This window comes from Canariomyces notabilis (assembly GCF_033297395.1).
Source record: "Canariomyces notabilis strain CBS 508.74 unplaced genomic scaffold N656scaffold_10, whole genome shotgun sequence".
NCBI lineage: Eukaryota > Fungi > Ascomycota > Sordariomycetes > Sordariales > Chaetomiaceae > Canariomyces > Canariomyces notabilis.
This window is the reverse complement of record NW_027041832.1, coordinates 759,182-771,750: the sequence shown is the minus strand read 5'-3', so window position 1 is coordinate 771,750 and position 12,569 is coordinate 759,182. Positions and strand designations below refer to the sequence as shown.

The following is a 12,569-nucleotide window of genomic DNA, read 5'->3' as shown; positions in this document are numbered from 1 at the left end:
AGAGATATTTCAGGAAGGTGTCCCCAGGCAATGAGACGCCGACTCGGCAGTTTGAGCGAATCACATTATCACACTGCGTACCTGGATAGCCCTGGTCGGAAGGAGTCGGGCTTCGCAGTTCAACGCGGGGAAAAAAGAGTTTAAACGGCGAAAAGATAGGGAAGATCCGTCGAGGAAACTGCATGGTCCCTGTCGTCCTTGCTTACACTAGTACACAAGCACATAGGCTCACATGTGAACAACCCTGTTTCACCGTCAGTTATCCCTGTTAACGGCAGTGGGGAGGAAGAAACGAGATATGGTAGCGCTGGGAAAGGTGGACGAAGGAATGTGGTCACTTGGCCCAACACGCAGATCAGCATCCACTTTCAACTGCGCTGAATTGCCGACCTACCATCCGAGAACCTGACCTGAAGCTTTGTCGCAGTGGCATCGGGAGAGACCGCACCGAGCTCTGAGCTCCGTAGCGGACACGTTTTGCATCCGAAGAAGCAAAAGACTGTAGGTGTAGTGTCAAATCTTGTGCCACCATCTTCAAGGGACAAGTTTTGCTAGATCGCCCTAGAAGCAATTGATTGTGGTCAGGAAAAGCTTTGCCAAGGGCGTGCCCAGTGATTGAGGGGCACTTGGCAAGAGGATCAAGGTAACCCTAACCCTGTTGACTGTATAACCTCACTTACGATCAACCCTCCAGTCACAACCTGGAAGATTTCCAGTGTCCATTGACATCGCTTATTACCGCCTCAAACCCAATCGTACTTCTTCTAACATCGAGGAAGGAGTGAATGAATTCTAGATGACCGAGCGCGCGCCCCCTATCCGCGTCAAACATGAGGATGCTGAGGCCTTTGTCATCGAGCTTCTTGAAGCATCCGGGCTGTCCAGAAAGAGTGCCGAGATTGTCGCCAATGGGCTGGTACAGGCAGATCTTCGAGGAGTCGAAAGCCACGGCATCAATCGTATCCCTTCCTACCTCGCGCGCATCCGCAATGGCGTTCTGAGTCCAAAAGCGGAGCCAGCCGTGAATCAGCTAACGCCCGTGGTTGCCCAAGTGAGCAGCCCTCTTCAGAACCTTACCTGAGCGTGCGGGCTGCTCACCCAGTACCATTTCTTTTAGGTTGACGGCAGCAACGGTTTTGGTTTTTGCGCGGCCCACCTCGCCATGGAAACAGCCATCTCCATGGCCCGGACGTTTGGCATCGGCATGGTGAGCGTCAAGCACAGTAACCACTTTGGCATGTCCGCTTGGATCGTCCGCCAAGCCACCGACGCCGGCATGATGAGTCTGGTTTTTACAAACTCGTCCCCGGCTTTGCCCATCTGGGGCGGCAAGTCGCAGCTGATGGGCGTCTCGCCAATCGCCTGCGGAGCCCCCGGCGGCGACAAATCGATCCCCTTCATCCTCGACATGGCACCCTCAGTTGCTGCGCGTGGAAAAATATACAAGGCGCTCCGTCGCGGCGAGAAGATCCCCAGTGATTGGGCGCTAGACGAGGACGGGAAGCCGACCGACGACCCGGAGCATGCTCTCAAGGGTGTCATGCTGCCAATGGGCGGGCCAAAGGGGTCGGCGTTGGCCATCATGATGGATGTTTTCTCCGGAGTGCTCTCCGGATCTGCCTTTGCTGGAGGTGTGACGGGGCCGTATGACATGTCCAAGCCCGGAGACGTCGGGCACTTCATCGTCGCAATCAAGCCTGATTTGTTCATGACGCTGGACGAGTTTAAGGAGCGCATGGACGTCCTCTACTGGCGGGTGGTGGAATCGGAGAAAATGGATGGAGTGGACAGGATCTACTTCCCTGGGGAGATTGAGCAGTTGACCGAGGCGGAGAGGCGAAAGGAAGGGATACCTTTCGTTCAGTCAGAGATTGACGCGCTGAATGCTGAGGCTGAGAGATTGGGGGTGACCAAAATTCAGATCATGCCTTGAGTTCAGAGGGTGTTGACTTGATTATCGACTCTTAAACATAGACTGCCGGTAGAACTTTGCCAAGTCACGTTTTTGCAACAAATACCGTACGAAACCCAGAAGCGACTCTAAGGTGTTCTTTCAGCAGATGTAGTTCACAGACACTGTCCACTCCAGCCCTCGAGATCCAGCCAACATGGTAGGGGCCACTAGAGCGGGCTATCAATCGCTGAGCGGTTGAGCCAGGCTCGGGCAGGTTTTTCCGTCGTCGCGAATAGTCATTCTCGAGGTATTTGCCGTGCTCCTAGTCTCGAAGCTGCATTCATACAGCTGCTTATAGGGCGGTACCTCAGGCTTGTGCCGGCCGCTCACGACAGTGAGGCACCAGGGGACAGATCGATGAATCGATGATAGGTGTTCTGTTGATCCAGCGTCCCGCCGTCCTTGCTGCAAATGACCTCGTCCGACCATCGGGAGTACTGGCTTATCGGTAGGTTAAGTATTTGGATTTCGAAACTGTGAAATGTCATGCTTCCTAGTTGCCTAAAGTAGCCGGCGCATTTCCAGTTTCTGAACCTCAAGACCTCAGAGTTGTTCTTATGTTGGTGGTATTGGTTGTAGAGTGGAGAGAGTCGAAACTCAAAACCCCTTGAAAACAGAAAAAGGCTGCACCACGGTGTGGCTACTGCGCTGTGGGTCCGATAGGGCGTTCGCTTACACTAGTGGCGGCTGGAATCCTGGCACTTCTTGCTAACGCCCACCCCGGCAGGATATCTCGACCTCACACTGGACAATGGTCACAAATCGAAAATTTCGGTCCGCCGGTCCCCCGCCGCCAGCGACCACCCTCGTACTCGACAATGGCGCCGACACCATCAAAGCCGGCTTCGTAGCTGGCGGAAAGGCTAGCGAACCCCGAATTATTCCCAACTGCATCGCGCGCGATCGCCACAAGAAATTGTATGTCGGCTCCGAGCTGGAAAGATGTAGAGATTTCGGCGAGATCGCATTTCGCCGGCCGGTAGAGAAGGGGTTCATCGTAAACTGGGAAGCGCAAAGGGAAATATGGGATCGCGAGTTCTTCGACGACACGGCGCCTCAGGAATGTGACCCTTCCGAGACCCGACTCATTCTCGCCGAACAACCGAACTCCCTGCCGGCCTTGCAAACGCACTGTGACCAGATGGTGTTCGAGGAGTTTGGGTTTGCCAGCTACTATCGCGGCATTGGTGTGTCGATCCCCCTTCGCCCCGTGCAGCAGGAGTTGTGCTGACCACGGGGATTTGACAGGTCCCTCGTTCAATGCATACCAAGACGTACAAGCGGTCTTCCGAACACCGAGGGAACCCGATACGCCAGTTGAGATCCCGGCCGAAGTCATTCTTCTCATTGACTCTGGGTATTCCCACACCACTGTCACGCCTATCCTCCAAGGCCGGCCGCTACACCAAGCCATCCGGAGACTGGACGTTGGCGGCAAGCTGCTGACCAATTACCTCACCCGTTTGCTCTCGATCCGCCACTTTGACATGCGCAACGAGACCTACATTGTGAACGAGATGAAAGAAGCCGTCTGCTACGTCTCGCTCGACTTCAAGGGCGATTTGGAAAAGTCGTGGAAGGGCACCCGGGGCGAGCGGCGGGAGGACTATGTGAACGGCGCCGGCGTGGCTAAGGACTACGTGCTGCCCGATTCCCACACCCGGTTCCACGGTATCGTCAGGGAGTACGAACCCGGGGCCTCGTCACGTGCCCGCAAGGGGGCTGTCGTGTCTACCGAGGACGTGCTGACGCTGCGGAACGAACGCTTCGCCGTCCCCGAACTGCTGTTCAACCCCTCGGATATCGGCATGCGGCAGCCGGGGCTGGCAGACTTGGTCATGCAGTCGCTCTCTGTGCTGCCCATCGGCCTGTGGCCGGGCCTGTTGGCCAATATTGTGGTTGTGGGCGGGAACGCCAAACTAGACAATTTCATTCAGCGGTTGCAGATGGAGTTGCTGGAGAGGGTGCCTGATGAGTGCGTTGTTCGGGTGGCTCGTCCAGCGGACCCAATAACGAGTACTTGGCAAGGGGCTGCCAACTTTGCCATGCACGAGCATGTTGAGCAGCTGGCTGTTACGAAGCGGGAGTACGAGGAGTATGGTGCTGGATGGGTCGCCAGGAAGTTTGCTGCCGGTCTTGGTGTCAGCTCCTGATGTTGAGGCTGGATTATGTGAGCCTGGCTCTTCTGATACATTCTATGGATGGCTCATAATCTAGCCACAGAAGAGGCGTGAGGTAAAGAAACAAGTTTGATCGCGGTTAGTACATGTTCTGCTCCTTTGGGATTTGTGAGGGGGGTTCTCATGTGTCCCAAGCTGATCGCTTGTTAGATCTTAATGAGCGAAGTCATACGAGCCTTCAGGCTGTGCACATTCCGGCTCGTAGCTTCTGTTGAGTATGGACAGACTAGTCGTATTATGGGCTAGCTGCTCCTACACCTTCAGCAATGGACTGCTCACTAAGTGAGCAAGACTAGCATCGCACTATTCTATAGGCGAACGATCCAAGTTCTAATACTCAACATGGCCCTGTGCTAGACGTATCTTTGGAAGATCTCTTAAAGAAGGGAATGATTCTACCTAAAGTACCTTAGCAATACAAAGGGAAATATTGGTTACAACTATCTAGCTTGATTGCCGGCTTTCTCTTTTTCTATAGCCATATCTGGTGTTCCCTTCGTTGATTCCAAATGGCTGACTGTCATCTAACTCATATACAGCAGTGCCTTTGATCTGTGTAAGCACAGGTTCTCATTCCTAATCCTCTAATTCTATGATTTCTATCCATAACTGAAATCATCAAATCCTGTGAACTGGCAGATTGAATCTATTGAAGCTAACCAAAACCATTGGAACACGCACCAAGCATGTGGGACAATGTCTCCTGCACAATCACTGTACTTGATGCCATGGGGATGTGAATTGTGTTTCACTTGGATTAACATTTTGGTGTTGATGATGTGTGGCAGAGACCGATAAGGATCCCGAGGTAGACGCTAGTACAGACATGGTATAGCGCTGTTCGTCTATCAAGCAGCGAATCTCTCCAGATTAACAAATCCCTTGTTCAAGCCCAATGCATTGCCCACAAAACTCGCAGCATAACCCGACGGCGATTTTCCTCAACTTTTAATAGTTGCATCACGGTTCAGATCTTGGAGCGTCCTGGGAGAACCAACTGACAATGTCCTACAATGCAAGGCATTCCCCGCCGAGGGGCTTTCATCCTCTCCCGCCCCGCCCCCGCGATTATCGAAATGATCGCGATCATGACCGCGACCGAGACCGCGACCGAAACCGCGACGCGAGAAATCGAAACAACGAAGCAAACTCGTATCGGCCATTTGGATATTCGGGCCCGCGCGGTGCTAATAGCTACCATCCGCCGCAGGGCGATTTCAGCTTTCGCGTTGACAAGCCAGCAGGAATCCAAGAAACCGATACCTATCGCCCCAACAATAGGAATTTCCACAGTGATCGGCGCGATCCGCCTTCGCCTCGACGAGATTCTCGCTCTACAAGGAGAAACCGGCCTTCAAAGACTGCCAATGGTGACCGGCTGCCTCGCGATGCCAGGTTCGGTGGAGGGCGCGGAGGCCGGCCATGGCGCCCCTTCGTTGCCGCTGAGCGTGAATTGCTGAAAGCCGACCATGCCACTGGTTCAGAGCTCAACTTCTTCGATACCCAGGGCGGCGTGACATACCGTCCCTTAGAAGATCTGACTGACAGCGAGGAGGCCGACATGGACATTTCTGGAGATGAGGATGAGTCCTCCGCTGAACCCTCAAGTAAGCGCGCACGGCTGTCCGTGGAACAATCCGCCTTCGGCAACAGCGCGCCAAAGTGGTCCAACCCGGACCCTTATACAGTCTTGCCGCCGGAGACAACAACACAGGGAAAGAAGAAAGATGTCGTCCAGATGATTCGCAAAGCCCGTGTACCGGTGAAGCCAGTCAAAGTTTCTCTCCCTTCTGAAGAGGCAGACTTCATCTCGCTTGACGTTGATAGTGACGTCTCCGACGACACCGGCGTCGCGGAAGTGCCGCCACCCGCAGTCCAAGCGCCTCGCGGGCCTGACAAGCCAAAACCTGCACGGGAACTTTACCCAGATCCTACACCATCGGCTCTCGGAAGCCGGAAGCGGACCCACGATGATGAAATCAAGATGCCTCATACAAAGCTCAAAAAGGCCTCCAAGGCTCCTGTTGGGGGTGATATCGTCAGCGAGTGGCGTGCGGTGCCCGGTCAGCCTTCGACTCCGTGGATGGTAGCAGACCACTCTCAGTCTGCCAACGTGGCCGTCTGGTTAGTATCTCATCCTTGTTCCGGCTTGACTGATGGCTAACACGCTCATGATCAGGTTGCACAAGGAAATCGTTGACTTTTACGAGTACATCAAGCCCCGTGATTTCGAGGAGCGTTTGCGCAACGAACTGGTCCAAGACCTGAAGAATTTCTGTCGGCAAGCGTTCAAAGACGCCGAGGTGTACCCCTTTGGCTCCTTTCCTTCTGGTCTCTACCTGCCCACTGCCGATATGGACATGGTTTTCATGTCGGACCGGTACTGGCGCGGCGGGCCCGCTAAGTATGACACCAAGTCGGCATTACATCGATTTCGAGCACAGCTGGTTAGCCATAAGCTGGCTTGGGATAACGAGATCGAGCTCATTCTCAAAGCCAAAGTGCCTCTGGTCAAGTTCATCGAGCATCGGACTGGCCTCAAAGTCGACGTCTCGTTTGAGAATAGCACGGGCTTGACTGCTATTGAGACGTTCAAGGCTTGGAAAGAGCAGTACCCTGGCATGCCGGCATTGGTGACCCTGATCAAGCACTTTCTTCTGATGCGTGGCCTCAACGAGCCCGTCAATGGCGGTATCGGAGGCTTCTCAGTCATCTGCTTGGTGGTGAGTATGTTGCAGATGATGCCCGAGGTTCAGAGCGGCAACCTGGATACCAGGCACCACCTTGGCCAGCTTCTTTTGCACTTCTTGGACCTGTACGGCAACAAGTTCAATTATCAGACCATCGCCATCAGCCTGAATCCGCCGCAATGGATTCCGAAGGTTCGTAAACAACCCTTAACCCTTGCCGTTGCCGCTACAGGGCTTCCGGACTAATTCGGCCGTGTTCGATGTTTTAGCACCAGGTTACGGCGTTTGCCTACAAGAACACCGATCGTCTTTCCATCATTGACCCGAATAACCCGGCAAATGACATTGCTGGCGGATCGAGCAATACAAGCACAGTCGTTTCTCTCTTTTCCCAGGCTCATCACGACCTGACTGAGCACATGGCGCGGCTGGCGCAAGATCCAGAACGGCGAGGTCAGAGCCTTCTAGGGGTTATCATGGGCGGAAACTACTCAAGCTTCCAGAAGCAGCGCGATTACCTCGAGCACCTATCGAAACAGGACAGGCAGCACGTGGACCAGCCTACCGTTCTTCAGAGACCACCTGACTTCAGGAATCGTTCGTCTCGAAAAAGGAGATAAAACCCGTTCCCTGCGTCGCCTCCCCGTCGCTGAACGCACCGTTCTGTTACGAAGTACCGAGCAACAACAGGAAGGACCCGGGTGGCATACTCTTCCTTTCCGCTTTTTTCTTTTTTTATCTTTGCCTGGACGGGCAACGTTGAGATACTCGACTTGCCGAGTTTCACTGTCCGACGATCATCCTCTGGGTCAGCATCGTGGAGTTGAGGAAACAGGTGCATCGCGATACCCCTTATAGATCCATGGTTGTCTTTTCTTGTTTGCCCTATCACTGTCCGGATTCCTGATCACGGCACTATTCCGCTGTTAGATTTTCCGTCCGCCGGAGCATCCTTGTCGAGTTGTGTAGTATAGGGCGATGGCGCTCAACCCGACAGCATGTTGACGTTGTCGCCATCCGCAGCCAAGGACATCCTTTGAGCGTCTACCCTGTTGGGCTCAGCTCATTCCATAGGCCGAGTTGGCTGTTCTGAATCAATCAGTCTTCCTTTACCTTCTCTTGAGTTTCGTGACCGGCAAGCCGATTTCTGGATCCGCCCGAGCCGGGCGCGACGAGCTGACTGTTTACAGACCTCAGTGGTTACGCACGCTCCTTGATCAGTGACGGCATCACACACAGGTTTGTCCAAGATCCGGAGCGTTGCTGTTGCTGCGACAATGAATGCATTCCTGCGGGTGCATCTCTCGGAGCATTGGGGTACCTACCCCTTTTCTCTTTCTATTTTCAAACTTTTCTCACTGCATGCTGCGCTTTGGGTGTGGCTGCGGGGAGGATTGAACACCCTAGGTACCTACCTAAGTGTTATGACGATGACCATGGTGAGAATCTGGACTACGAGTGCTGTTAACCGTGGCAGCGAGGGGGTTACCGGGTGGCAGCATGTGAAGACCGGCCTTTCTCGGCATAACGTCAAGCTCCGCATGTGGTGCGGGCGGCTGCTTCGGGGGTAAAATTCACTGTGCTTACGGGACGGACGGCAGGCAAGCAGGGCCCCTCGCTCGCTGTGCCCGCCCAAAGTCCTTGCTGAACTCATCAACAGAAAAAAGCCAGGAGCAGATCACAAGCCAAGAGTCCCCCTTGGCTTAAAACGGATCGTCGTCTCCACCTCCACTTCTGGGCAAGCTGGGGAGTGGGGAATGAGCTTAACAGGGCCCTGCCGCCGTCTTGGCTGCATAAAGTGCGGGGCAGTCGAGCCTTCCAACCATGGCAAGATCTCCACAGTGTCACTTGCCTTGGCGGCGCTGCTTCGGCCTCACTCTCGCATCTTTCCATGCGATTTGCTGCTCAAATGTTGCATTCTTGAGGGGCAAGGCATTCGCTACAGTACGACTCGTCCTCAGTTTCTTACAACTACGCGACCGCGTCGGGCAACAGTTGAGACAGTGAAGCTGTCATACGCCAAATGATTTGCGACGAGGAGGCGCTGCGCATGCACGCCATTATTATCTTACTTTGCATGGCCTGACTAGACATTGTCTTTGCGGCAGGTTACACCATCGCTGGACGATGTATCACTTCCTCGCCTAGACTCGGAGTCGTACAACTCGGGTCTTTTCTCCAGGTGGCTTTCTAGAATCTCGGGTGTCCGACGTTGGACAAAGCACGGGTTCGTGTCGAGGTTTGTGTTGTTCTGGCGTCATCAACCCGAGCTCCTGTGGATCTTTAACGGCGGAACTTTCTTCACCTCACGCCAGAGGCTCGGTTCTGCGGGGTATCACTCCCCGTGCCAACCAACGTTGAACGCCAAGGCTGACAGCGAGAGCAAGATGTGTAACATTTGGTCAGGCTCCTTCCGGCTTGGACTCGGCGTAAAAACGGTGTGGCATATTTAAGGTTGCTTGCCAAGAAGGAAGGTCTTGCAGGGCAGCAGCCGGCACTCGGCGAATCTCCCGGGCCGTACGAAATGCGAAAACGGTTTACAATCAGCATCGCTCGTCTCGCTGTGGTCTCTCGGCTGTGTGCAGTGTATATTCGTCCCGCGGCAAAGGAATCGACATTGACTTGGCAGCAACTCTGCCGAACTCCCGGCCTCGCTACACCACCGCGTGTACCTTAAGCAGACCCCTTAGCTAGACAACGGCATACACTGCTTGGTGAGTGTTACGTTGCTCCCGCCAATGGATATGAGGTTGTGGTTGGTCCAAACCAGTCGCTCGGAATCGCTGCTTGGCATTGTTACCAGAAGGATTCTCACAATGGCAGGCCACAAACCGAGTCCTGCTGCTTGTTGTCCATGCACCACTCTAGCATGGTAGTGTGACCGCCGGCCCATGGCCGTGCAACCCTACAATGATTAGATCAGGAAATGATGGCCATCTTTATCCCAGTTCATCAGCATCCTGCTGCTCCAGCTTTGCAGGGCGCCGTTCCAGGCTACCATCAGCTCCCAGCCGGCCGGACGGCCTATGCAGACGATATTCGGGGGTTGGAACTGTGGTTAGCATAAAGTGCTGGCAGCCCCGCTACGTCGATCGTCCCTTGCTCCTCGCACACAATGTCTTAGACCCTTTTCCTCCCCAAGCCCTGGGAAACTAAAACAACCAGCCCAGATATTGACTAGCCAGGGCGCCACTGTTGCCCGTGGCTTTCCGTCACCCTTTCACCATGTACCAAGCCAGCAATGTCTACTTCATCTGCTCGTTCGCCGCCATTGGTAAGTTCAGCCAGCCGTCTCCGCACACACTTTCTCCCGCCCGTCACCACAACGAACTGGACCTCAGGGTTACTAACATGAAAATGTCCCACACAACTAGGCGGTGGGCTCTTCGGGTTCGACATCTCGTCCATGTCCGGGGTGCTAGGCACGCAGGCGTACAAGCGTTACTTTGGCAACCCCGTGTCGTACGCGCAGGGGGGCATCACGGCGTCCATGCCGGCGGGGAGCCTGGTCGGGTCGCTGGTGTCGTCCTTCATCGCGGACCGCTACTCGCGCAAGGTGGCGATGCAGTTCTCGTGCGTCCTGTGGATCATTGGCAGCATTCTCATGACGGCCGCCCAAACCATCCCCATGCTGTGCATCGGCCGCGTCATTTGCGGCCTGTGTGTCGGCATTGCCTCGTCCGTGGTCCCCATCTACCAGAGCGAGATCGCGCCCAAGGAGATCCGTGGACGGGTGGTTAGTCTCCAGCAGTGGGCTATCACTTGGGGGATTTTGATGTATGTTTTTTCGGGTGAGATCGTTTGCTGGGGAGTGGTTATGCTGACCGGTGCTTTCACCCTCGCAGACAATACTTCATCCAGTTCGGCGCCGCTTCGGGAGTTGGGGGCGGCCCAGATGACCCGGACCAGCCGACCGCCGCGTTCCGGATTCCCTGGGGTGTGCAGATGGTTCCGGCTTTCATCCTGCTTGTCGGTCTCTTTTTCTTCCCCTACACCCCCAGATGGCTCGCCTCCAAGGACCGATGGGACGAAGCCCTCAATGTGCTTGCCAACCTCCACGGTGGTGGTGACAAGAACCACCCCAAGGTGCTCGCTCAGTACCAGGAAATCCAGGAAGCACTACAGTTTGAACGGGAGCAGGCAATCTCGTCCTTCAAAGCTCTTGTTGCGCCAAAGATGCTGAAGCGTGTGGCTCTGGGGATGAGTATTCAGATGTGAGTTTCCTTGACTAGGAGAATGGTGGGTTTGAAACGGGTTTGAGCTGATCGGCTCGTTGTCAGGTGGTCCCAGCTTTGCGGCATGAACATCATGATGTACTACATCGTCTACATAATGGAGGGTGCCCAGATCGCGTCACCGCTAGCTACAGCGTCGATCCAGTACGCCATCAACGTCGTCCTGACGCTTCCGGCCATCATCTTCCTCGACAAATGGGGCCGGCGCCCGTCTCTGATTCTCGGCTCCTTCGGCATGATGACCTGGCTGTTCATCTCCGGTATGTCTTCTCGCATCACGCTATCCCCTTGCTTAAGTTACCCCAAAGTCCTTACTGACAAATTCGCCCTCAGGCGCACTACAACAATACTACGGCCAGCCCAACACAGGCGAAACCCGCACCCCGAACAACAGCGACATCACGTGGATCGTGTACCAGAACCGGCCCGTGTCCTCGGCCATCGTGTCGTGTTCGTACCTGTTCGTGGCCACCTTTGCGACCACGTGGGGTCCCGTGTCGTGGACGTATCCGGCCGAGATCTTCCCCAGCAAGATCCGCGCCAAGGCCGTGTCGCTGTCGACGGCGGCCAACTGGTTCTGGAACATGGTGCTGGCGTTCGCCGTGCCTCCGCTGCTGTGGAACATCTCGTACAAGATGTACTATATCTTTGGCGCCTTCAACGCCGCCGCCTTTGTGCACATGGCCCTGATGGCCCCGGAGACTAAGGGCTTCACGCTTGAGGAGATGGACGACGTGTTTGACTCGGGCCGGCCGGCGTGGAAGAAGTACAAGAAGGGCAGTCGTCTGGAGGATATTGAGCGGCAGATTGCCGAGGGAAATCTCAAGGTATGCCTCGATGGGACTATCGATCTGATGGTTGCTGACTGACTGTGTGACGCATCAGGTAGAAATCCCGTTGGGACATGTGCACAAGCCCAACGCGGCAGGCGATACCGTCGTCGCCCCGACCATCGAGCAGTCCGAGCATAAGACGGACGCTGCGCCTGCTGAGAAGCCAGTTGCATCCTAATCTTCCCTGGCTGAGATGGATCATCATGGATGTCGTCACTGACGCGGAACCCAAGCTCTTAACATAGGCAATCCGTGTTCCTGGGCACCGTGTCGGGTGGTTGAGAGAATTGATTGGGTCCCTAGTAGCAATCCATTTCGGACTTCTACAACTACTATTAGTAGTAGTAAGGATACCTAGGTAGTCTTAGTGACATATCTCGAGATACCAGCTTTCCAGAATTAATCACGATAATCACTGCGTGAACTCAAACGTCCATAGACGATAGAGGTCTGATGGCAGCGTACCAGTCACATTCCTACATTCAAAACAAGGAGTTACAGGTATACAGGACACGGAAGCAGTGGCCTTACTTAGAAGGAACAGTGAGGCCATTGATATCCAAAATATGCATGTCCAAACTCAATCCTGAAGACTTAGGTACAATAATCTGCTCAAGTAGTCACGTATCTACAAGAAGAAAGGAAACGAGACCGAAGGTAACTGAAGCGATGTGTCG

General features: G+C 54.5%; 4 protein-coding genes across 4 annotated transcripts; all 4 read left to right on the top strand.

Annotated features, from left to right (window-relative positions):
* Window positions 1-776: 776 nt before the first annotated feature.
* On the top strand, window positions 777-2,027 carry N656DRAFT_779155 (Malate/L-lactate dehydrogenase). The gene is made up of 2 exons (XM_064815144.1): window positions 777-1,051; window positions 1,118-2,027. Exons 1-2 carry the CDS (start codon window positions 797-799, stop codon window positions 1,931-1,933), a joined length of 1,071 nt encoding a protein of 356 aa, XP_064670505.1. The 5' UTR covers window positions 777-796; the 3' UTR covers window positions 1,934-2,027.
* A 678-nt stretch (window positions 2,028-2,705) lies between these two features.
* On the top strand, window positions 2,706-4,107 carry N656DRAFT_789520 (Actin/actin-like protein; the record flags this gene model as incomplete). Its single annotated transcript, XM_064816797.1, has 2 exons — window positions 2,706-3,141; window positions 3,203-4,107. The coding sequence occupies 2 exons, from the start codon at window positions 2,706-2,708 to the stop codon at window positions 4,105-4,107; spliced, it is 1,341 nt and encodes a 446-aa protein (XP_064670504.1).
* A 925-nt stretch (window positions 4,108-5,032) lies between these two features.
* Window positions 5,033-7,933, top strand: N656DRAFT_753080 (uncharacterized protein). Its single transcript, XM_064813054.1, has 3 exons — window positions 5,033-6,258; window positions 6,314-7,016; window positions 7,094-7,933. The coding sequence occupies exons 1-3, from the start codon at window positions 5,138-5,140 to the stop codon at window positions 7,442-7,444; spliced, it is 2,175 nt and encodes a 724-aa protein (XP_064670503.1). The 5' UTR covers window positions 5,033-5,137; the 3' UTR covers window positions 7,445-7,933.
* Window positions 7,934-9,746: 1,813 nt separating this feature from the next.
* Window positions 9,747-12,137, top strand: N656DRAFT_81948 (MFS sugar transporter-like protein). The gene is made up of 5 exons (XM_064818405.1): window positions 9,747-10,098; window positions 10,199-10,601; window positions 10,670-11,038; window positions 11,105-11,319; window positions 11,393-12,137. The coding sequence occupies exons 1-5, from the start codon at window positions 10,050-10,052 to the stop codon at window positions 11,926-11,928; spliced, it is 1,572 nt and encodes a 523-aa protein (XP_064670502.1). The 5' UTR covers window positions 9,747-10,049; the 3' UTR covers window positions 11,929-12,137.
* The last annotated feature ends 432 nt before the right edge of the window (window positions 12,138-12,569 follow it).